At 37.8% G+C, this 23,626-nt stretch overlaps 1 protein-coding gene and 1 long non-coding RNA gene across 2 annotated transcripts; one reads left to right on the forward strand and one right to left on the reverse strand.

The window, feature by feature from the left end:
• Positions 1-6,858: 6,858 nt before the first annotated feature.
• Positions 6,859-22,262, forward strand: LOC111346051 (uncharacterized). The gene is made up of 10 exons (XM_022953342.2): positions 6,859-7,434; positions 10,730-11,028; positions 11,356-11,509; positions 12,399-12,613; positions 13,497-13,629; positions 14,520-14,608; positions 18,650-18,813; positions 19,481-19,512; positions 19,784-19,867; positions 20,198-22,262. The coding sequence occupies exons 1-10, from the start codon at positions 7,098-7,100 to the stop codon at positions 20,974-20,976; spliced, it is 2,286 nt and encodes a 761-aa protein (XP_022809077.2). The 5' UTR covers positions 6,859-7,097; the 3' UTR covers positions 20,977-22,262.
• On the reverse strand, positions 21,904-23,624 carry LOC148730044 (uncharacterized). The gene is made up of 2 exons (XR_016001106.1): positions 23,501-23,624; positions 21,904-22,871 (listed from the first exon to the last, which is right to left on the reverse strand). It is a non-coding gene; the product is annotated as an uncharacterized LOC148730044 (long non-coding RNA).
• Positions 23,625-23,626: the final 2 nt, after the last annotated feature.

The following is a 23,626-nucleotide window of genomic DNA, read 5'->3' on the forward strand; positions in this document are numbered from 1 at the left end:
GGCTCAGTACAGCCCCTTGTTCAGTAACAGTTAATCACGTCAAAATATTCTTCCATAGGATTTTGTAGTGGAAAGCTCTACTTTATCTCTTACAGCCTCTGGATAAAGATATTTTCCGCTCTCCATTCTTGGAACGAGTGAAAATAGATTGAACGAAGAGAAAAAAATCATTTTGCAAATCAAGACAACTTGGGCTCCTTAATTGATTGTCGGCCATTTGGACTTTGCCCTCTATGTGCGAAAGACGTGATAAAATGCAGGTTGTTTACAGGGTTTTTAAGAGAAAACCAGGATTTAAAAATAAATCGCTTAAATCAAGTTAAATTGGTAAAATAAAGACACCAGGAGCAAACGGCACACGTATGGAATAATGTAAGCCGTTTTTTATTGAATATTTTCACTTTTAACTACCTCCATGGATATCTAGTAGAAAATCCCATACAAATCCTTCAAAATCAGTATGCCATATTGTGTTCCTTGTGTGGTTCATATAGAGAGCTTGGGCTACCTGTGATGAAGAGAGCTTTTTTGAAGTTAGAGAAGTTGATATTCCTTCGTCATCAATATCCACAATTGTTCAAAGACCAAATTTGCCTAGATCACCAGGAGCATCTTCAAAGGGCCCCTCGCAAGACAATAAGTGTAATAATTCATTACAAGCAGATGGTTATATCGACGTTCTCCCAGATTCAGAGAGGGGAACGTAAAATCAGAGAGAGATGCTGATGTTCCTTCGTCATCAGTATCTACAACTCCACGGACCAAATTCACTTAGATGACTAAGGGCTTCTTCAGAAGCGCCCTCTCAAGACATAGAGCGAATGAATCATCGAAAGCAGATGATCATATTGAAGTTTTCCTAGATTCAGAGATTGAAACATAAATGTAAACTTTTTTACATCTACCGAGGGGAGATTCTTATTGGAGGTCAACTGACCGAACGGTCTCCAAGAAAGAGGGCTGCCAAGGGAAATCAGGCTGTGTTTTTATTTTCTGGTGAAGGCAGTGTGTTCGGGTGGTTGGGGCACTGGAGTTGTAATCTGGTGGGTTCCGGCCGGATTTGTTCATGGTTGCCCCGAGTTCAACACACTGGCTGCGCTTTGTATATAGCCAAGTGGAATGTCTCCCTCCAGTTGGGTCTTTTGAGAACACTTAATCTTTGTTTAGCTTCTATTCCCCATATTGAGGATATAGTCAAGTATGTGCATAATTTTAAAACTTAAAAAATAGGAATAGAAAGGAATTGAATCAGTCTCGGTAAAATATCTTGAAATTTCTTGTCTTGAATATCTTGAATATTTTGAATTAGTATAATTGCTCAGGTGATCATAGAGATTCACGCACTCTGATTGGTCAAGGGTTGCGTCCGTTATCTTGCCATAATCATATCGTGCGAGGTGATTATAGCAGGTGCGCTAAGCCTCAAATTGACTGCCTCGCGTTTTGTCAATGTTCCCGAGGAAGTAATAATCACGACAGAACAAAATTAAATGGCAATGACCACAAACGATGCTATTGAGTTTGCGGAATACTTTTCAAAGGAAGGATGTGAGGTTTGTGCTGACAGATTTAAATAAACCTGTTAAAACTGCTCTCTCATCCTGATACAAGTAATCACCACAATTGGGAAAAATATTTCGAATGCTTTATTTATTTACAGAATTTACAGGGTATTTGAAAGCACTTGTACAATTATACTATGACAATTATTCGCCTCAATAAATCCCTCGACCCCGTACGGGGAGATTATTTAACATTATTCACTGAGCCTTCAGAGAATAATATAAACACGTCAAAAATGATACTCACCGTTCGAAAAGCGAAGCGAAAACAATTTTTTCCCGCAGTTTACGAGACCCGTGTAGTAAATTTACCATGCTTGAATTGTTAGCTACTAGAATTTACGACCAGAAAGTTACGTAGAGTTGTGTTGAATATTGTGTTGGCTGCGCGTACATAGAGATTAAACCATATTGTTAAAAACTGGATCATCGGATAATGCAATTCAAGACTTTTTATTGGCTTAGCCATTATGGTATATCAGCCAATATACCATAATCTACAAATATGGTAAGCGTACGCGTCAGCTTAAAATCAAAAGGGAGCTAAGAAATCCAGTTTCTTCTTACAAAATAATAATTTCTTGGGGGCGTTTTTAATAAAACAATTATTCCACTCGCGCTTGTTGGATATGTGATGATTATAGCCAACTCGGCGCTACGCGCCTCGTTGGCTATCTATCATCTCATATCCAACGCGCGCTCGTGGTATAATTGTTAAATAGCTCCTGAGGAATATTAAGTAGGACTTGCATCCGCAGTATGTTATAATGTTGTTTGTCTAAGCGACTGGTATCTTAAGGTATGAGTCTAATCCAGAGATTACTAAATAAGTACTTGTTTTAATTTTTCTTGTGGTTGAACCGTTATTCTTGCAATTCAGTGTCGATAACTTTTGTGTCGACAAGTGTTGATTGCTATTTTACCAAACCTTTTAAATATTGTTAGGGTTAATTCGGATGGCATCGATACATTGTATACAGTTTTGTTAACAAAAAGTTTAAAATTGACAAAGAGGGATTTTTTTAAATTGTTCAAGGTTTTCTGCGAAATAGTAAGAAAAAAAATGACTTTTAGCATTACAGTTAGTCTCTGTAAGGAAAGATTGTTTATGTATTAAGAAACAAATGTCTCTCTAAACAATGTCCCTAGCTGTTTACAAAAGGAAAAAATGTAAAAATTATTGTAGAAATGACTGTAAGTAGCTACAGCAGTTTTAACTTAAAAGTTTTCAGCCATTGATCGGAACTCGTGCAGAATATCCAAACAGATTTTATTGTTCGAGTAATTTTCAATTTTGATTGGTTTGTCTGAACTTTGCTGTGTAATTGGCTCAGGGAAGCCCACGCCATCCTCTCAACCAATCAGATCCAAAAGTTGAAACCAGTTGCGATAGGTTTCTTTACATTTTCCCGCGCTTTATGCCGGTGACTTGAACTGACTTTGAGTCCTCCTTATTGGCTCAGGGAAGCCCGAACCATCCTCTCAAACAGTTTTTTCGCGCTTTAGGCCGGTGACGTGTACTGACTTATTTATTTATTAACTTCGCCAAGCAACAACAATAAAAAATAAATTGATTACAAAAAGAAAAAAAAAGAAAAAAAAAAAAGAATGTCAGGGACACCACAGCAGCGGTGATGAGTTCTCACTGGCTTCTTGTAGCATGTTCCTTTGTTCTCATTGGCTATCGTGGTGACATAGTTTGGTTTTACGAAAGTCATTGCAAAGAGGCCCGAAAGTTTACGATTAACTATATAGTAACTTCAATGCTAATAGTACTTATATGGAACTGAAACAACTGTGTAAGTCAGAGAAAATAAATGACGCCGATGCTCTTTGCAAAAGATTCACTTCTGCTGTCCATCTCGGTGCGGAATATTAGGGCGTTTTTCAGACGAGAATATGCAGGCTCCAAGTAAGTGCGAAGGACGACATGCGAGAGGTGGAGCGTGAAAATAGCATTTTTCATGTTTTTTCGCTCTCCCCCCCCCCCCCCCACCATTGTCATACACAAAATAGCGCTAGCCAATTAAAAATTAGATAAATCATGCCTGTTATGCAGGAGCAGGCTACTGCTTCCTGTGATTCGTCCCTGTCACACTGTTGAGTAACTCAGTGCAGTGTTTCCTCTAAGATAACTTTATTTGAATGTTGTCAGATACTGCACCTTTTTGCTGACCGAGGAGGGCTGGGAGGGGTGGGGAGACTACGTGTCAATATGTCTTATGACGAGTTGCGTAATGGCACATCATGGTAGCAAAAACCGCAAGTAAACAACTTACTTGAAACTTGCCAAACAAGAAACCGCCACATCCTGTTTCTTCCATTTCATTTTTATGTGGTTGTTTTTTACAGTTTTCGTTTCCGTTCTTTAAAGTGCCCCTGAGACGAAAATTGACTATTTTATTTTGGCCTAAACTGTTTACACAATAATAATAATAATAATAATAATAATAAAGACTTTATTTTACGAGGGTAACACATAATAGCATAGCTAATAAACTTGTGGCCCTCACGAATTGGGTCAAGTTATGACCCTTTTTTCCATTAAAAACTCAAAACAAACCTTCGATGACCAATTTTTACCGCTTGAAAGTCGTCCAAAAATCGTCCACCATAGCTGAAAACATGTTCCAGCCGAGCTCGCAAAAACGTCATCATGACGTCAAAGGCTCAACAAACTTATGCTTTGCTTTGTCACAACTCTTTTTGTTCGCTGCACAGAGAATCACACATTTTACTTTTTTGAGAACTGTTTCGTTGTCAGTCGGGAAAATGTCGACTTTTTCAGACGATGAATTGCCCCAGAAATCATCTGAAGCTTCTGTGGATAGTTTTGCGCCGACAAACGATGAATTTTTGCCATGCGAAGAAAGATAAACACAGAACGGCACAGACTCCCCATGTGGCTTTTGTGGTGGCATCGCTTTATCGCCTTCGAACCGTATTTTTGCTTGTCGAAAGGGATTTTCCTTTTTTGTAAGAAATGATCGGGTGATTAGTAAAAGTTGTCGGCAATGGCTAATTGTGTATCCGAAGGCGGATATTGGGAGTTTGTGAAAGCCATTTCTAAGCCATCAATGTGTTTTCCCGAAGCATTTGGTCTCATTAACCCTTTCCTACGTGTTTTTTACTATCTGCGCTTTGTGAGGTTTGAAGTGAACTCTGTTGTTGAGTTGCACTTTGGCATCTTTTGTCTTTTCTGTCTTATTCATGATGACTATTGTTGTGTTGCTTCGGCGAGGTTAAAGCAGAGTTTGTTTCAACTCTTTTAGCGCCGTGACCTCATTGCGTTACAAATATTTTTTGGCTTAGACGGCAGTCTGCAAGTAGCGTTATGACAATTTTCCAAGTAGCTCTGAAGGGCGATAGAAGACTAATCCGGTGGTATTCAGTTTGATATGAAACAGAAGTGGTTTTTTGTTTTTTCCGTAAAAGGTGTAACGGAGGCGCATTCGTCTTGAGAATAAATCTCGCAAAAGTTGGCCTGATTTTAAATTCGTTTGTCACGGGCGTTGGGATGAATTAGAGTTCCTTTGATGGTACGCTGACTTGGCTGTCAGATGTTGATAGTTTGACAGGTTTTTAAAGAATTTTCATTTTCTCGGTTTTTTGGCTGCAAGCCTACATTTTAAAGTGTTTCTACGCTTTGTGTCTTAAGCTGTTTGTTCTGCTCTTGCTGATATTAAAGCCAGCTTTTTTTAGAATCAGAGCACACAATTATATTTTTCATCTCTTTTGTATTAGAGTGAGCTCTTTGAGGTCAGAAATCTCAATCCTCAATTCGGCTATTTAATCATTCTTATTTACAATGTTCACCGAGTACTTTCCTTTGTGTAAGGTATTCTGCCAGAAAGTTGTTAAAGGTGGATATTGATCAGCTCATATGTAAAGCTAAGGTGACAAAATCCGTGGAGGTTCGTAGACTTCGCTTTCCGGCGTCGAGATCGCACTGAGGACGGTTTTTCTTGTCCCTTCTCTTCTTGAACGGTAGGCACTGAGCCCGACAGAATTCTTCGCCTAGATCCTTCAAAGTACACAGATCTCTCGAAACAGTCCTCCGAGAAGTGTTCGGAGTTCGGAGTATATCACAAATATTTCTGTAGGATTGAAGTTTACTCGGCGAGGTCGCACAAATCGCATCCGTTTTTCACGCTCTGATCTATTTGCAAGGCTCCAATACAGAGAAATACCTGCAGCATGGTCTGCACGGTTACTTCAGCTTTGAATTACGCATCGATGCCCAGTCATTTTTGTTTAGTTTTTGTAAGAATAGAGTAAAGCACTCTGTTATGTTTGCTTGACATGTTGCCATGTGAGATTTTCGCGTTGAGCCTTTGACGTCACTTCCTCTGAGTCCTGGGATCAACTACCGGAACATGATCAAATAATGGCGGACGCGAGATCGTGAATTTAACGGCCCGAAAAAAGATATTTCTGGTGGTCGGTCTAAACTGAAATTTGGCAGAGTAGGTGAGGGAGACACACTGAACACGAAAATGGAAAAAATTGATATACGCAAATTTTGATCTCAGGGGCACTTTAACGCACGTTTGTATCATTTTTGGTTTCACTGGCATCTCCGTAATGTTCACAGTCATCATGAGTAAACTTTGTATCAGGAGTTAACAAAACATTTGTTAAATATCCAAACCATGATGAGCACCGCTGAAGTGGTTCCGTTAATGGTCCGTGACGCGATCATGCACGGTTTTCACGCATAGATGACTTTCCTTCCCATTTACTACCATTAAGATAAAAAGATGATGATTTTTAACTCTAAGTCAGTCCACAAATTATATCATCGTCCCTTTAGTTTATTACAGTCAGGATGATACAGTATTCACGTCACTGAGCGATTTTATATTTATATAAGAAGCTACTATTTGTTTTTGGCCTCTCTAGCCATTGTTGTTCTTTCGATTTCTTGTCTAATCTTTATATAGTGGAACAGTCAAACCCACAGTTTTGAAACTGAAAGGTTAAAGAACCGTAGATCGTGATTTGAAGGCGAAGAAACCCACTTGCCGGCTAAAAATTCTGAAACTCCACTTGGTATTTCTCAATTCCTCAAAAGTAAGCATATGCAGTCGGCATCTTGCGCTCATATCGATCTCGTTTCCTATTTCTTCCCTCTTTCCCTGTTAGCTGAGTATGACAGTTTGTGAGAATCATTTCTCAAGGACGATAAAAATAAATAAACCAAAAGGTGTTTACGGATATTATGCCTTTTTCCGTGCTGAAAAACCCGGTATTTACTTTTTGACGTCACCGACGCATGTAGCTTGACGTAGCTGACCTACGATTCCAGTATCAAATATTTCAGTCTCTTAAGTGGATAAAAGTTCGGCACTCGTTCACTCTCAGGCTTACTGGAATTGCAAAAAGATTATGTTTCGGAGTATAATCAAGCAAACCCGCCGTTAAAGGTAATTCTTTCGGTTCCTGCCGGATCCTTCAGAGATAAAAAGCGAAAGGCCAATCGCAAAGTGTAAACGGAGACAGTTCTGGCTTGTTTGCGGAAACTAATTAAGGAACATGCGATCGGCGAAGCTGGCAACTTGCTGTTTAACAAGAATCGTGATTTTGGTGTTGTATGTAACTACACTTCAACCTACTTCCTTGCTTGCTACTTTAAATGTAGAAGGCATTGAGAAGTACGTTATTACGAGAAGAAGTAGATATGATACTGACGTGTTCAAGGTGGTGTACAAAACTGGCTTCGAATGCCCTTCAAATGTTTGTGCGAACGTCTCGGCTTTGGTGAACATAACCACACCGTGTAGCTGTTCGTGTAAACGTGAAACTCAAACCTTCCTCCCAGAGTTGGGAAGTTGTGGTGATACAACAAGTATAAAAAAGTCTCTCTTTGGAAGTAAGTAAATGAATTGATATTGAAGGCGTTAAACAAGAATATGAAGTGATATTATCATTATTACGGTCAGGGGGTTACTACTTATTTGAATTTCCTTGTATTTATAAAATGATCGCATGATCAGTCAAACAACAACAACAACAACAACAACAAAAAAACAAACAAACAAACAGAAAAAAAGAGACTTACAATCAAGGATACCATACACGTTCTGTAATCATTTTGTTTAGTCGAAAAATTTTACAATATCGTACCTGGGAAAAATGCAGGCTTTGAAACTTAAACTCCATTCCCTAGCCCAGAAGTAGGGTAAGATCTGCAAATACATCAAGTGACTGTGTAATAAGTTCTGCCAAAAACTCACAGGTTTTTTGAAATACTGTTTTGCCTCCATGTTAAATGACTCACATCATTTGACAGATCTAAAATTTTAGTTGCTGTGGTGTTTCTACTGATTACAGTATAAAGGTTTTTTATGATTCTTAAGTCAAATCCTTATAAGCAAGGGTTTCTTAAAACTTTTGACGATAAAAATGAACGGTAAAACACGACGTTTCGACCGTGCTTCGGTCATTGTCAAGTGAATGGAATGAGATACAGTAAATATATGTATATATACACGTACGAAATATAAAAAATTTTTGCAGGTGTAAACAAAAAATAAAACTACAAAGAAAGTGCTAGTAAAAAGCTAATTAAAAACCTTAGCACGAATTGAATCAGACTGTACATTGAGAGCAAGTCTTAGCTTGTGAATAAAAAACATCTCATAGACGAGAGAGTCAAATTTGTTCACTTAATTTGTTCACATTAAGTGCACTTGTTCGTGCACTTAATGAAGTGCACGAACAAATTTGACTGTCTCGTCTATGAGATGTTTTTTATTCACAAGCTAAGACCTGCTCTCAATGTACAGTCTGATTCAATTCGTGCTAAGGTTTTTAATTAGCTTTTTACTAGCACTTTCTTTGTAGTTTTATTGTTTGTTTACACCTGCAAAAAATTTATTTATATTTCGTACGTGTATATATACATATATTTAATGTATTTCATTCCATTCACTTGACAATGACCGAAGCACGGTCGAAACGTCGTGTTTTACCGTTCATTTTTATCGTCAAAAGTTTTAAGTCAAATCAACAGCATAATCAGAACGCTGTGGCTAAATGACCGGCAGCCGGTCAAGGTTTTAAAATCCCTAAATAACCGGCAGTCTGGTATTTTGCTCAAATTTAAGGAATCAAAGAAACCCATCCGGTTCAAAACTATCATATCTCGATTAACAACTGCCAAGCGATCCAGGAAAGCTTTATAGATCGCAAGTCTAACGCTTTGTTTACGCTCGGCTGAGAGAGCGAAACCCTGGTTTGTGACACTCAGGTCACGTTTTTTTTTTTAAGTCGACTGCCGGTCACGGTTTTCAAATCACTAAATAACCGCCAGTCCGATATTTTGCCCAAATTTAAGGAATTGAAGAAACCGTGGACTTTCTCCGCGTTGAAAATTACTTTGAAAAAGATGCGTGGTTGTCGGTTCTTAAATCAACAAAGTAGAAGATCCGCGTAGACTTTGTTTGTTCTGTTTGCGCAAAAATGATAAACGACGAAAGTGACGACAGCATTGCTTGTGTCTCCTTTGGACTCACTTTGCATGCACTTCATTAAAAAGTCCACCAAAGAACAGAAACTGGTTCTGCAAATCTTGCAGAATTAAATAATCATAACAACTTATACGAGATTATTTTCAGTTTACCTCTACTTCTAAGATTACCTGTTTACTAATCAAAGTAATAACATATGGGATTTTCTATACGCTGCATTTTCCATAGGCAGTGCACAAATGGGCGCTGCCCATGCCTCAGTGGAGTATAGTAGCTACAGATATATTGCTTTCATTGTAAGAAATACTTAAGATATATATTCAATTAGTACTACTTCATTTTTTTGGAAACGGTTTCATATTTGACGATGATAGAAGTTTCTAGAAGTTTTTCTGGCTCTAGTTGCCTTTAAGTCTCATTTACAATCATTTCATATTTTTCATGTAATTAACTGTAAATCATCTTGTGACACAAGAGTTAACTGAACTTATGGTCTATAAAAATCTGCAGGATGGCTTTGTACTTCTTATTCGACAAATCATAGTTTGGATATGACCGGTTCGATTCGTTAGATTTGAGAAAGGTAACGTAGTGCCTGTCATTCAGTGATTCGAAAACTGTGACCGGCAGTCGACCTTAAAAAAGTGAGCCGTGCGTAAAACCAAGCGTTAGACTTGCGATCTATAAAGCTTCCTTGAATAGCTCTTATTCCAGATCAGCGTGCGGGGATTAGTTGGACAGCGGTTCCCTGTATTAGCGTACGCGAAAGTGAGGCTCTCGGGTCAAGCACATCTGACTAAAAGAAATATGAAAAAAGTTAAGACGTTGTGAAAGTTTAGGTAAAACATGAGGGTTAGATATTGTATAGCCTTTGGTTGTACGAGCTGAAGTTTTCACTATCAAACAAAGATCATCTCCAGAAGTGGCTGATAAAAATCCGACGAGAGAATACTCCTTTAAACAACATCATTTTTATGCAGCAAGCATTTTTAGCCTGAATACTTTTTTTGGCAGTTCTTAATCGACATATGATAGTTTGATTTGGATGGATTTCTTCGATTCCTTAAATTTGAACAATATATCAGACTGCCAGTCATTTAGTGATTTGAAAACTGTGACCGGCAGTGTACCTGAAAAAAAAAACATGATCTAAGTGTCACAAATCATGGTTTCGCTCTCTGAGCCGAGCGTAAACCAAGCGATAGACTTTCGATCTTTAAAGCTTTCCTGGATCGCTTGGCAGTTCTAAATCGATATATGACAGTTTGAATTGGAGAGGTTTCTTCAATTCCTTAAATTTGAGCAAAATATCAGGTATTCCGCCATTATTTAAAAAAATAATGATTTAAAAACCTTGACCGGCTGCCGGTCATTTAGCCACAACATAATCAGAAACCATAAATACATCAATGTGAGAGCATTAGATTGAATTGTCAGCTCGATTCGAGCACTTAATGTTTGAGACTTTATAGCTCTTATCTCTTGTATGAATTTTATAATTTTTAATTATAAGAGATGCCTTCTAAACTTATTATTAACGATTTAGGGAATTAACCAGTCTTGTTGCCTGCCTTGTTTGTTATTAAGTTGCGTGCTTTGACATAAAAGATTCTTTCTTCTGTTGAAAGTGATGGCCAAGTTTTTTAACATCAGCTATTTAATTAAATTTATTTGTAACCTCTGGTTACTTTGTAGATTGCTCAAAAGCACTTGGTTTGGAAAGTGGGAAAATAAGTGATTCCCAAATCAGGTCCAAAACTAGTATCAGGGGATTTCATTCTTCAGAAGGGAGACTGAATAATAAGAAAGCCTGGTGTACCGGAAAAAATGGGAATTTCTTTGAGATTGACTTGCTGGAGGTCAGGCATGTCTCAGCCTTTGCTACTCAAGGATACCAAGGAAATTTTGCTAACTTTGTTAAGATGTTTGAGATAAAGTACAGCTATGATGATGTAACATGGTTTGATTACAAAGATGAAAATGGTAAAAAAAAGGTACTGAACATTAAATTATGATGGATATAAATATTCGTTCTTTCAAGTGTACAATTAGGTCAGACATCTGCTTTGCTACTAAACAAAATGTTAATTAATTAAAATTGATTCTGCTTTGGATGCCTTACAAACTTCATCAGTTTTAAACAGCATTTGGAGAATTGCAAATACAAAGATATTATGTTATATACTATGTTTGCAAACCAAAGCAGTCAAACAAGTATTAATAGGAAAAAAATTAGGTATCACTGGCCATTAAGACATTCTGCATTTTCAATTCCTTTTTATTTGTTATAAATAAATGTTTCACTCAATGTCCACTTTCAGCAATTTACAGGAAATAAAGACACAGACACCATAAAATACAATTATTTCAAAGGAACTTTTGAAACAAGAGTCCTCAGAATATATCCTAAAGAGCATAATGAACCAGGGTACAAGTGTCTCAGAGTTGAACTATATGGATGTACTGATAATAGTGGTGAGTGATTTCAATAGCTGCCTGCTGTAATTGTTACTGTATAAGTCATAGAATATGTCAGTGAAAATAGTTAGGAGGTACAAATTGCTCACACTCCAACTGTTATGCTATAAATGCATCTAACATGGATCCTTTACATACAGTACATAATTTCAGACTACAGCTTTTTTATTTGTATGTTGTTGTACACCAGTATTCAAGTTCTGTAATGAAAGGCATTCAATAGTTTATAACTAACTCTCCAAATTAACATAAGGTCATAGTAAATGCCACGTTTAATTCCTTTTTTCTTCAGAGTTCCACAGTCTCGTAAATCAGCCTCTCTACCTACGTCGCTCCACGTCGCTTCGAAATTCTCTGAGTCTTTTGCAAAAACCCTTCGCGAACTTTACAAACTAACTTAGATACTAACTTCCAGAAACTAGAGTTCCAAAGTACTTTGGCTTTTTTTGGAGGTGATGTACCTAAAGATATAATTACAATGAGATATAGTGGAAACATTCAGAATTGGATAGTTCGACTTACAACTGCTTTCACCAAACCCCATATTAGTTAGTTGGTCTTCTTTGTGGGTCCATGCAAGTCAAGCCTTGGCCAGAGAAAACCATCGATTTCTGTCCATGGCTTGTCAGTTGAACCTCTGTCACTCCTTTCTCTCTCTATGGTTCTCCTCCAAGTTTCCTTGGGGAAGGGGGAGAGGGGCTCTCTTTTGTCCACAGTCTAAAGTCCTTTGGAGGGTGACCCTTGGCAGGGCTGATTTGGGGCATTCAGAGCACATGAGATGCCTTATTAAAACTCTGTAATCCAAGTTAATGGTGACTATAAGGCTATAACTTTTTATTCCTTAACATAAATGGCTGATGTGCTCAAATTTGAATTTTTTTTTCAGTTTGCTCTCGTTTCTTTGAGTGGGACTTTTTCCTGCAATCCCTCAACCTGGCAAATAAAGGAAAAGTGAATATTGTTTCAGATGATAGCTATCAAAGCTGTCAAGTTGTTCCTGGAGGTGCAGCATACTACGATTATCAACTGGAAAACAAATGGGTGGGGATAAACGCAGACATCTTCAGTGTGGAAAAAAAACAAAGCAATCAAGTTTTCAAGGTTCTGTATCTGGAGTTTGTAAATTGATAGATTTGTTAATAGCATGCATGCCAGCTGCCAATTGCCTGTGATTCACAGCCTCCAACCTAAATCTCACCACCCAGCAGTCTGCATCTTTAATTTCACAGCAAGTTAAGTGTTGCAAACATTGCAAATGAAAGAGATGTTCTAAAAAGGGGTGGCGCAGAGGTTTATCATAGTCTGTCATGAATCGTAATCCAGATCTCACAAAGCTCATGATCTTGGTATGGGCATATAAGGTCCCCTTACCAAACAGGCTTAAAATGGGCCTTAGGCTCAGGTTGCAGGGGCTTGGGCAGTGGGTCATGGAGTGGGCAGGAGAACTCAGGGCTGTAATCTGTGAGGTGGACCACAGGTGTTTCTGCACCTGTTTCTGCAATCAATGGGGTTGTTGGCAGCTGGGCCACCTTTTTGAAATACTCAGTTTTTTTAAAAGTATCATACGAGGGTTTAAGAAGTGTAGTGATTTGTGGACTAATTGTGGAAAGAGCATGGAAAGTAAGTACATGGACATCTGAAAAATTAGAAAGATGCCTGTTTTAAATAGTCTTAAATTGCAGGGTAAGATTTTTTAAATACCCATATTTATCCAGGGGCATCAAATCAGAATTAATAGAGGGAACTCTACTAACTCTGATCAAATTTAGCAGAGCTAGTTTAAATGGATGCCTGATACAACACAAAGACAAAAAAACACTAAACCTAAACAGGCAATTTAATATAGGTAAGGTTAAATGTGTCTAAAAATGTTTCTTAAAATGATTCCAGTACTTTCAGTTTTGGGCTTAACCCACCCCTAACTGTTACTGAGCATAGGGCTCTTTAAATTTACATCAAATTCGTTTTGCTTGCCTTTAATTAGTGGGCAGATACCACAGAGAAGAACCACTTGGGAAGAATTGTTCGTGTAAATGTCACTTGCAATTATTCGGCATCTGTATCTGGACCAGCAAAAACTGCTTGTCTGATTTTCAAGACCTCAGGACAAATCACATGTGAGTATGTTTTCCTTGAAATTTTTAGGAATTCATAGCTTTTAATCTGTGGTGCACGAGAGTATGGAAGCAGTACAAGAATTGTCTTTTAAAATTTAGTATTCTCAGTTTGAGGTAAGTGATAACTCCAAAGGGTGTTTATCCCAGTAATCCATCATTTAATAAATAGTTGTCAAGGCTAAAACTATTAACCTGCACGATGATAAAGTTTGTATGGGTGAAGATGAAACACTGGTTTCCACAGCATCCGGCAAGTTGGAGTATTTTACACTCTCACTACATAGGATGCAGTGCTACAAGGTGACTTCGGTTGTATCAACGGAGTTGACAATGCAAACTGGCCCCCCCGTGAAGAGTTTCAAAGCTGAAGTTTTGAGCATTAGAAATGTGAAAGGACAAGCTGACGTTTTCCGTTTTGCGTAAACGCAGTGCTAAATTTCTCTATTATCAACTCCAATGATTAAACGAAAATCAGTTACCTTGTTATATTCCCCCACTGACGCAGCATCACAGTTTCCTAGAAACTTACCCCTTTATTATCGTGCTACCTTAGCAGTATTCATTTGTGTACTCTTGCGAGGAGAGAAAGGCATGGTGGGAGTTAAGTGTCTTCCCCTTAGAGTGCCACCCTGATGATGCTGGCCTGCTGGGCTCAAACCCAGATTTTTTCGATTACCAGGTCTGAAAGCAGATCAGCTGTGGCAGATCACTTTTTAGCTGGATATCTTGTTAATTACTGGTGGGGCCTGGGTAGCATGAAATGGACTGGCATCTTATTGAAAGGGATAAGCACTGCTGTGTTACATTACTGTAACAAATAATGGTAAAACAAAAACAAAAATTAAGAACTTTCGATCCATTGCTGACATGATGTATCTTTGACATTTTAGTGATGCTGGGCACTGTGCCAAAGACAACACCATACATTTCTCCAAAGATCTCAGTAACTGTTTCTACAGAACCAACAGAACCTTCTAAGGTGTGTGCCAAATAGTTTACATCGTTAAAAGGCTGTTGTTGACGTTAACTTGAAAAGTTTGTAAATCGCTCACCTCCGACTTGTGATTTACTCATTGAACCGTGATAGAAATATTACTTTTATTAAAAACTAGCCTAATTCACATTTGGTGAGTGCTGCCTTATTTTTGTGGGATTCTGAAGAAAAAAGAAAGAATGCAAAAAAGCTGAAAAGAAAGAACGGTTTAAAGAAAACAAAAAAGAAAGGGAGAAAGCAAAAAAGAAAACGAGAAAGAAAGAATGTACAAACTGTATGGTCGTGAAATCGAAACTGCTAAATATTATTGAAACAAACAATACCATTTAAAGTAAGTAGAAAGTGAAATTCATTTGTAACAAAATTTTATTTTATAATAAAACAACTTGTATTAAGTATAAAGCATAATTGACATGTGCCGTCATATTTAAAGCTCACATAATTGCTATGAATGTACGATTTCCTTTAACTGTAAGACCAAAACTTCTAAATATTTGATTACAGTAAAGTTAATTAATTGTTTAATAATTGAAAATCATAATTGCATGTTCAAATGTCATTTTTAGAAATACATTTGATGATAAAAATTAACGGTAAAAAACTACGACGTTTCGAAGTCTGCATGACCTCATTATCAAGTAAAATGTTAAAACTGATGTAAAATTGTAGCTCAGAGATTATATACAAATAAAATGTGATAACTTCATTAGAATAATGAGCGTTCATTGTTATTGGTGTCAGATCGTGCAGTATATGTTTAAATAAATACTTTTGCACGTATTGAGTCAGACTGCGTGTTTAACTTTGGTTTTTGTTCGCGAATGAATAACATTTCGTGGATTAGGCAGTCCATTTTCCCGCGGCATTTCTTGAGAACGGAAAACATTTTCCCCAGGCCAGCGGACGCTACACCGTGGGCCTCCCTCAGATGCTTGCCAATGACAGAAGCTTTATGTTCTTCTATGCGTTGATGAAGATGGCGTGTGGTATAACCGATATAATCCGCATCGCACGAATCACATTTAAAAGTGTAAACAACGCATTGGTGGTTAATTAAAGCGGGCTTCTCTTCTTGTATCTTGAGCTTTCCCTCGATCTTACGACTCGTGAAAACTGGTTGTAGGTCAGTTCCGATTTTCCGGCCAAGATCTTTCAGCTGATGTCTTACTGTGTCGGCCGATTTTTGGTCTTTAAATGGTAAAGTTATTCTGACAGGTTTTTGTGTAGCCGCGTCAAGTTCAGTTGGGGTTTCGTGACAAGATACAAGAAGAGAAGCCCGCTTTAATTAACCACCAATGCGTTGTTTACACTTTTAAATGTGATTCGTGCGATGCGGATTATATCGGTTATACCACACGCCATCTTCATCAACGCATAGAAGAACATAAAGCTTCTGTCATTGGCAAGCATCTGAGGGAGGCCCACGGTGTAGCGTCCGCTGGCCTGGGGAAAATGTTTTCCGTTCTCAAGAAATGCCGCGGGAAAATGGACTGCCTAATCCACGAAATGTTATTCATTCGCGAACAAAAACCAAAGTTAAACACGCAGTCTGACTCAATACGTGCAAAAGTATTTATTTAAACATATACTGCACGATCTGACACCAATAACAATGAACGCTCATTATTCTAATGAAGTTATCACATTTTATTTGTATATAATCTCTGAGCTACAATTTTACATCAGTTTTAACATTTTACTTGATAATGAGGTCATGCAGACTTCGAAACGTCGTAGTTTTTTACCGTTAATTTTTATCATCAAATGTCATTGTCAACGAATATGATAAACTGTAGATAAGAATGAACTGGAACATTAATATAAACTTATGTGTAACTGTGCTACTGCAAAATTACTTAGTTGCTTTGAAATGTACGATTTCATTTAAATATAATTCTAAAACTTCTGGAAATATGATTGCAGTCAAGTTACTTAATTGTTTAATAATTGAAAATCATAATTGCATGTTCAAATGTCATTGTCAACGAATATGATAAACTGTAGATAAGAATGAACTGGAACATTAATATAAACTTATGTGTAACTGTGCTACTGCAAAATTACTTAGTTGCTTTGAAATGTACGATTTCATTTAAATATAATTCTAAAACTTCTGGAAATATGATTGCAGTCAAGTTACTTAATTGTTTAATAATTGGAAATCAAAATTGCATCGTCAAATGTCATTGTCAAAGAATACGATAAACATAGATGGGAATGAACTGGAACATGTAAAATAAACTTATCTGCATCAGAGTAACTCTTCCTGTGAAATATAACTGTTAAATTTTTTAAATAAGCATTAGAATGATTTTCATAAACCCAAAAACAAATGGTATGAATTAGTACTGAATAACATTAAGTATTCCAAAAAAAGAAAAGAATTTGAGTGAAAAAGACACTATTTATTTCATGGATTTATGAAAATCACTCTAAAGGCTTTTAATTGTTTGTTTCAACTAATTATGCTTTAACTGTAACTACGGTGAGCTTGTCATTGTAAACAATGGTGGCATTGTGGCACTGTGAGGATCATCACCATGATTTCATAATCGCTTAAGTCAAAGGTTTTCACACCACGAAGCACTTGGCGAATTACATTTTACCTCCCAAAGAACACTTAAAAAGCACATAGCTCGACATATCTTCTCAAAAACATTCCTTTAACTCAGAACGAGAAAGCTTGAACTTTTTTAAGCGATGTAAAAATAGGTCTGCTAGGAAGAAGAGCAAATCAAGAAGTAAGGCATGGTAAATCAAAGATAACTACTGGCAAAGAAGGTTTTCACACTTTCAAGCACATGGCACTCGGTCATCAGAAAGCTAATTTCTTACTGGGAAATTTAATGGCGTCTTCAAGGTTAATACCGAAGAATAATAAAGGAAAAAATTGTTCCAAAACAATGTTTGAAGTGTGATTTTAGCATAAATCTCGTGAAGCTCACAGTCGAGAAGGTAGATTAAGAGGAAAGCTCGCCTTGTTTACGGTAATATTGTTTGACACAAAATTGTATGCTAAGAGATAAGAAAGGCAAAGCAATCGTCAAATATGATGGATCGGGTGTAAAAACATCGTAATAATGTTGTAATTGTAATGGCAATGAGGTTGTAGTTGAAATAGTTGAGAGGGAGAAACACAATAACTCACCACTGGGGCGGATCCAGGATTTAGTCAAGGTGGGTTCGGAGAATTGTTCCCCTTCTGAGGGGTTCAAGATTTTCAAAATTAGGTCTTCGGAAACATGATTTCCAGCGTTCTGAGGGAAAATTTAGGGGGTTCGACCCAACCACCCGAACCACCCCTGGGTCCGCCCCAGCACCAGCAAACAGGTCTTCAACAGGAAGAGCACGCAGTCCATAAGTTTGCGAAGCTTTGTGCTAAAATTGAAGAGGTGCATTCTGGGATAGCTAAAGCGAAGAAAATCATTGTTCTTTGCCGCGGCAAACTGCATTGTGGTCAGAAAAAATCTCGAATTTTGCTTCCAATATTCATATTGACTGAATTAATATCGCTGTCTTGCTTCCCTCGCTTCAGGCTCGCTCCGCTGAGGCAGCAATAAACTTGAATTGTCTCAATTTGCTATTTGTTTACCGCTGTGATAAACACTGAAGAGCATTTTTTTTTTACCGATCATGGTTCTCGTAATATGTCAGCTATTTCATAAATAGTTATAAGCCAAGCGGGGTTATACAAGTGATCAATTTAGTAAACCAAAAACAACTAACAACTATCCACCAAAGCGTAGGTGGTTAGCGGTGGATATCTACATATCCACCTCTAGCCACCTCATGCCCCGAGGTGAATAACTGTCATAGTATATACTTATACAGTGGCAATATAGCACAAAAAGATGATTTTAACTCATTTATTGCGGCAACGATAACAATACTTTCTGGCAAAGACCTTGCGCACTTTGTTCAGAAGTGAACAGCAAAGGATATTCAGAGTTTGTCTAACCAATCAGAGCGCGCCTTCAACTCTATCCACTGTTTTTAGTTTATACTAACAGATGGTGTTCCTTGCAGACATCTTTAGTGACCGAACCTTTTGGAAACTCAGGGAACAAAGACGCAAGAACGAATGAGAACAACAGTGGATCTGGAGTTTTGATTGGTGTTGCTGTGGCATGTGCAGTTGTGTTTGCAATTGCTCTCATTGTTCTTGTTGTGTTTTGCAAGAGGAGAAGATCGTAAGTCTGACCATCTACATGAATACATGCACATGTAACCAAATTCTCAAGATTTTAAGCCATCGAGATATTTCTAATAAGTAATAGAGTTTATGTTCACAGGCTTAAAATTGTTTTCGGCGCGACTCAGAATCAAGGACTAAGATGACTTTGAGAAGGACCCAAAACATATATGTGCCCAAGAACTTAAACTGTTTTACTAATATTATCACCTGAAGGGAATTGAGAAAATAAAAACTTAAAATAATGACAACATAACAGTCCGAACAATTATGGGAGCGTGCCAGCAGATTAAGATATATTTGAACCTCACCAAAATCTTTATTTTAGCTCGCAGAATGTGCCGCAATGCCCTATAAATTTGTGATAATTATTGTTTATTATCCTTTAAAGGTATCCTCTGTCAAATAGTTGATCGCTTTTTGTAGTAGTCTTTTTGACAATTTTGCCAATACATTTTTTAATCTCTGTACTTATCACTAACAAATTTTTTTGACCCATTGATTGAGAGGATTGTTTGTACACAGTTTCGTAGCAAAGATTTTACCCTAAATTATCTTAACAAACAATTCTTTTAAAAACTTTACTAAAACAGAAATATGATGAGTCCGTTTCAACTGAACAATTTTCCATTCTAAATATTTTGTATGTTGGAATTCTCACCTAGGAAAAACAGTCAGCAAGGAACACCGTCATCAGGTAAACTATCATTTTATCAGCAGTTATTTACATTGTATAGTGCAGCAATTTGTCTTGGAATAAATGTCATGAAATAAACGAACATTTTTTTTTTGCGTCATTGCCTATGAGATGAAAAAGATGAGAGTTTTGCGTGGTAGAAGAAAATAACAATAGTGGATTATTCCAAACCATGTATTTTCTCCGATAATTCAATGAAACTAATTTTCAAATTTTTCTAGGTTTCGGATGTAAATTCAGTTCAGCATTGTTATATTTTATCTAATTTCAGTGAGAACAACAGCGGGAAATCATTTCACATCTTTTAGTGATCAAGAAAGTCAACCAACCTACCAGGATGTTGTCAAAGACAGTGGTGAGTAAGAGTGGTGTGTCTTGACTACACCTGCCTGTATGGTTGAACCCTTGAACTCCTGGAAGTGATTAACATGTAACTTCTCCGTGTGACATCCATACGCTCTCCAGCAAACAGATAATAAGAATATTCAAACTTATCAGGTAGAGATTGTTATGTTGATATAAATTTTCTTAATAAATTAACAAGGAAATGTGAAGTAGCTAGAGAGGATGGCTCGTCCTGTGGTCATTCAAAGTCTATGAGAATGCCCAATGTGGTTAGAATTGATATGAACGATTTCGTTGTTTTCAACTAAATGTGCTCTTGATTCACAATCATCCTAACCAGAACCAAGGTATGGAGGAGCGATCTACAGCGCACCTGAAGTAAACAGATATGAAAACCGTGCTCACCAAAGCCTGGACGAAAACGTTTTGCAGACACCAGGGCACCACACCTTAAACAGAGGACAACATCCCACAGGGCAACTAACACGTGCTGCAACGGAACAATCAAGTGCAGTAACTGAAGCTGTCTATAACGTCCTTGATATTTCACAAGAAAATGATCAGGGCTCCCTTTATAGTGTACTTGAGAGGCCTCCCACTTTTAGGAGCTGCCAGGTACCGCAAGTGGAAAACCCTGTGTATAATGTGCTTGAGGGGCCCAATCCTAAGCAGGACCAACAGGAACCTCTTTATAATGTCCTAGATAACGGCCCTGATACTAATGGTGGAGCCTTTGAAGATGGTGTAAATGATGAATGCAGTTATGATGTGCTTGAGAGGCCCGGCCCCAAACAGCACCAACAAGAACCTCTTTATAATGTACTAGATAATGGCCCTGGTGCTGATGGTGGATCTTTTAAAGATGGTGCAAATAATGAAAACCTGTATAATGTGCTTGAGAGGCCAGATTCAGGTGCCGGACCAAATAGTGGTGAGGAAGAGTATGCTGCTCCAAGAGAGCCCCTTTCCCCAGGTGGCCGTAACGGCAACCCATCCTATGAGCAAACTCTGGGGTTTGATGTATCTTATGACAGAAGCAGTTCCGGAAACGGAACAGTGTATGAGGCTTTGAGAGGCGGTGATGGCGATGACATGTACCAGCCTTTAAAAGTAACTTAAGTTCTAAGCTTTAGAGCGTAGTCAAAGAAATTGCTGCCAATAAATAAATTTAGTGCTAAGTTTAGTACTCGCTTACTCAAACCTGAATGAGCCTGAACTGCCCTTTAACTCGCAGTAGTGAAGCCATATCCTTTAAAGTACTTTTTTCTAGTGTTTTTTTAGCATTTTTTTAGTTATCAGGAAATTCGCACTCAATTTCTCCAGAAGTTTCCAATTAGGAGAAATCTACCGTAGTTTCCTTTAATTTTGCTTTTTTTTTCAAATGAGAACAAAGAAACTGCAACGGTTATCCGAATCAGGCAGGCATTGTAAAATTTTAGTTACAGTTACATAGAACTGTTTCAAACTCTATGAAGTTACTTTGAAATTACTTTGAACGTATGCCAATAGTGGAAAAAAAATTTGACCAAGTCTTCGTTGGATTTACACATCATTAGAGGGTTTCCGTAGGGTGACGGCTTTTTCGGCTAACGGTGAAAGTTTTGACCATTTTGCGGCTAACGGTTTACCCAAATTGGCTTTAAACATCGGAAAAATTTCTATGATTATTATTATTTTCTTTTGCGAGCCACGGTTAAAATTTGTCAGTTTTTACGCTTAACGACTAATATAAATTTCTTTGCTGTTTGACGGCTAACGGCTAACCCTATTAAGAACCTCTTATTAGGTAGGGCATAGAATTATTTAGACCAACTATTTTATACTTTTGTTACTACACATTTACTCCCGGCAGCTTGCATGCCACGCTATGCTATTCACTTGTCGCCATGTCGTATGTAGTAAGTACCTCGTACTAACCGAGTTTAAGATCTGTACTGGAAGGTACGGACGGCATTTTATTTTATTTTATTTTATTTTTAACGTGCGTGGGTTATAAATTCGAACAGAAACGTCGATCGTTCCACAACTTTCAGTACCGACCGAGAAAACGAGGTTGGTAAGATTTTTTTTTATTATATCTCTAGGTTCAAAGAAAGCGGACAGATTTCACTTCAAAAAAACATTTTGAATTTAGCAGGCCGTCCAATCAAATACGGCCTACGAGATCGTCCAATCATAGTGCACGCGCTTGATAGGGATATAGGAAGAGGCATGACATTATATGGAAATGAGCAGTCGTTCGTATCGGTCAGCGGACTTTTGTTATCTCAGTAAGAGGAAACTTTACAATTTATGTAACTTCTAGGGAATTATTATAAAGACGTTCTCGTAGAGAGGTCAAATCTATTCCTTGATCGATTATTTAATTTTTTAAAATAAATGAGTATGTAATTGTTTTTTTTTCATCAGAGTTTTCCATTTTGCTCATGAGTTTTATTTTACCCTAACCTGAGAGCGGCGCCTGTTATCAGCGCTTCAGCACCGTGAGGGATTACTTGCTTGTGGAAAGTATGAGCCTGCAAGAGGTCTACAGCGGGTCAGTACCAGACAGCCGGTAAATCGTATGGGCAAATTTCAGAGCGCGCCGTAAGTATTCATGCGTGTCACATAAATCACTGTGGCCACGGTACGTTTGTTAACTGCTTCCAGAACGGCCGCTGTAGTATCTGCTGTACTCTGTCCGATATCATTCGCCTTAATTCTCTTAAAATAAACATCAAGTGCCTCTTCGCTTGGATAAATTTCCCCGCGGAACCGAACAGAAGGGAAGTCGAAACTACGAAAAACGCAGTCGTGCGAAAACAAAATAACAAAACAAAAACGGAAGCAGAATCACGCAGAGATCAACGTATCTACGAATTTAACAGGGTTAAAAACCATATCCGTCCTGTTCTTGTCGATAGGTAATATAGCCCGGGAATTATTCCATGAAAGTCCCAACAGCAGCCTATGTAAACACGACTCTGAGAGGTTTCAGCCATTTGCTCATCACATGCCCCTGCGTGTTTAAATCCCTAAAGAAACGACAACACTGACGTATGTTTACAGTATAAGCAAACAGTAAATTAACCCATTCACTTCCTGGTTGCGCAGTCAACTCCAGATTCTTTATACTGCACTGTGTTTATCCTTTTTACAGTGAGCCCGAGTATTTCTGTTTCTAACCCATACTTATTCCCATTTTTCCTACGAGCTGACCTGAAGATTCTCGGAATCACTATATCCATAAGATTTCATGAGCAATCTCTATGAACTAACGGGCTACAAAAAAAATCTTTCTTCGGAGTAGGGTCGGTAAATTACTGGAATGGTGGCATAACTTTGGGCACAATGCTGTAATCAGAATATCTACCATAACGTCGTCATAATAATCAAACGTCGTCAAAATTCTTTGGTGTTACAGTTCAACATGCGATGTAGCCCGAGTCATGTCAAAAGTGAGCCTGCTTTTCTTGCTTGTAGTTTAGGAATTTGATCGAGTACAATGTTGTGTTTTGAACTTTGGTAAGTCATTTACTCTTATCAAGATTTACCTATTAGTCGGATAGTGAATGGAGAGGGAGGGGAGGTTGTTATTTCAAACTATTGTATTAAACATTATGAAAAATAAATATGAGTGATTTTCGCCATAATGCCGTGTTACCTGTAGTCTCCTTCGCAGCCGTTGTTTGGGCTCGTCACGCAACGCTCCCTCCCCCGTTGCTATGTTGTCTAGCGCGACATCCAAAAGCATGATGCTCATATATTTTTAGGCATGATTTTTCTGATC

Source organism: Stylophora pistillata, chromosome 5 (assembly GCF_964205215.1).
Source record: "Stylophora pistillata chromosome 5, jaStyPist1.2, whole genome shotgun sequence".
NCBI lineage: Eukaryota > Metazoa > Cnidaria > Anthozoa > Scleractinia > Pocilloporidae > Stylophora > Stylophora pistillata.

Coding starts and splice junctions, on each gene's coding strand:
- LOC111346051 (XM_022953342.2), top strand. CDS start 7,098: ATGCGATCGGCGAAGCTGGCAACTTGCTGTTTAACAAGAATCGTGATT. Junction 11,029..11,355: donor ATGAAAATGGTAAAAAAAAG/GTACTGAACATT, acceptor GTCCACTTTCAG/CAATTTACAGGAAATAAAGA. Junction 14,609..18,649: donor AACCAACAGAACCTTCTAAG/GTGTGTGCCAAA, acceptor TGTTCCTTGCAG/ACATCTTTAGTGACCGAACC.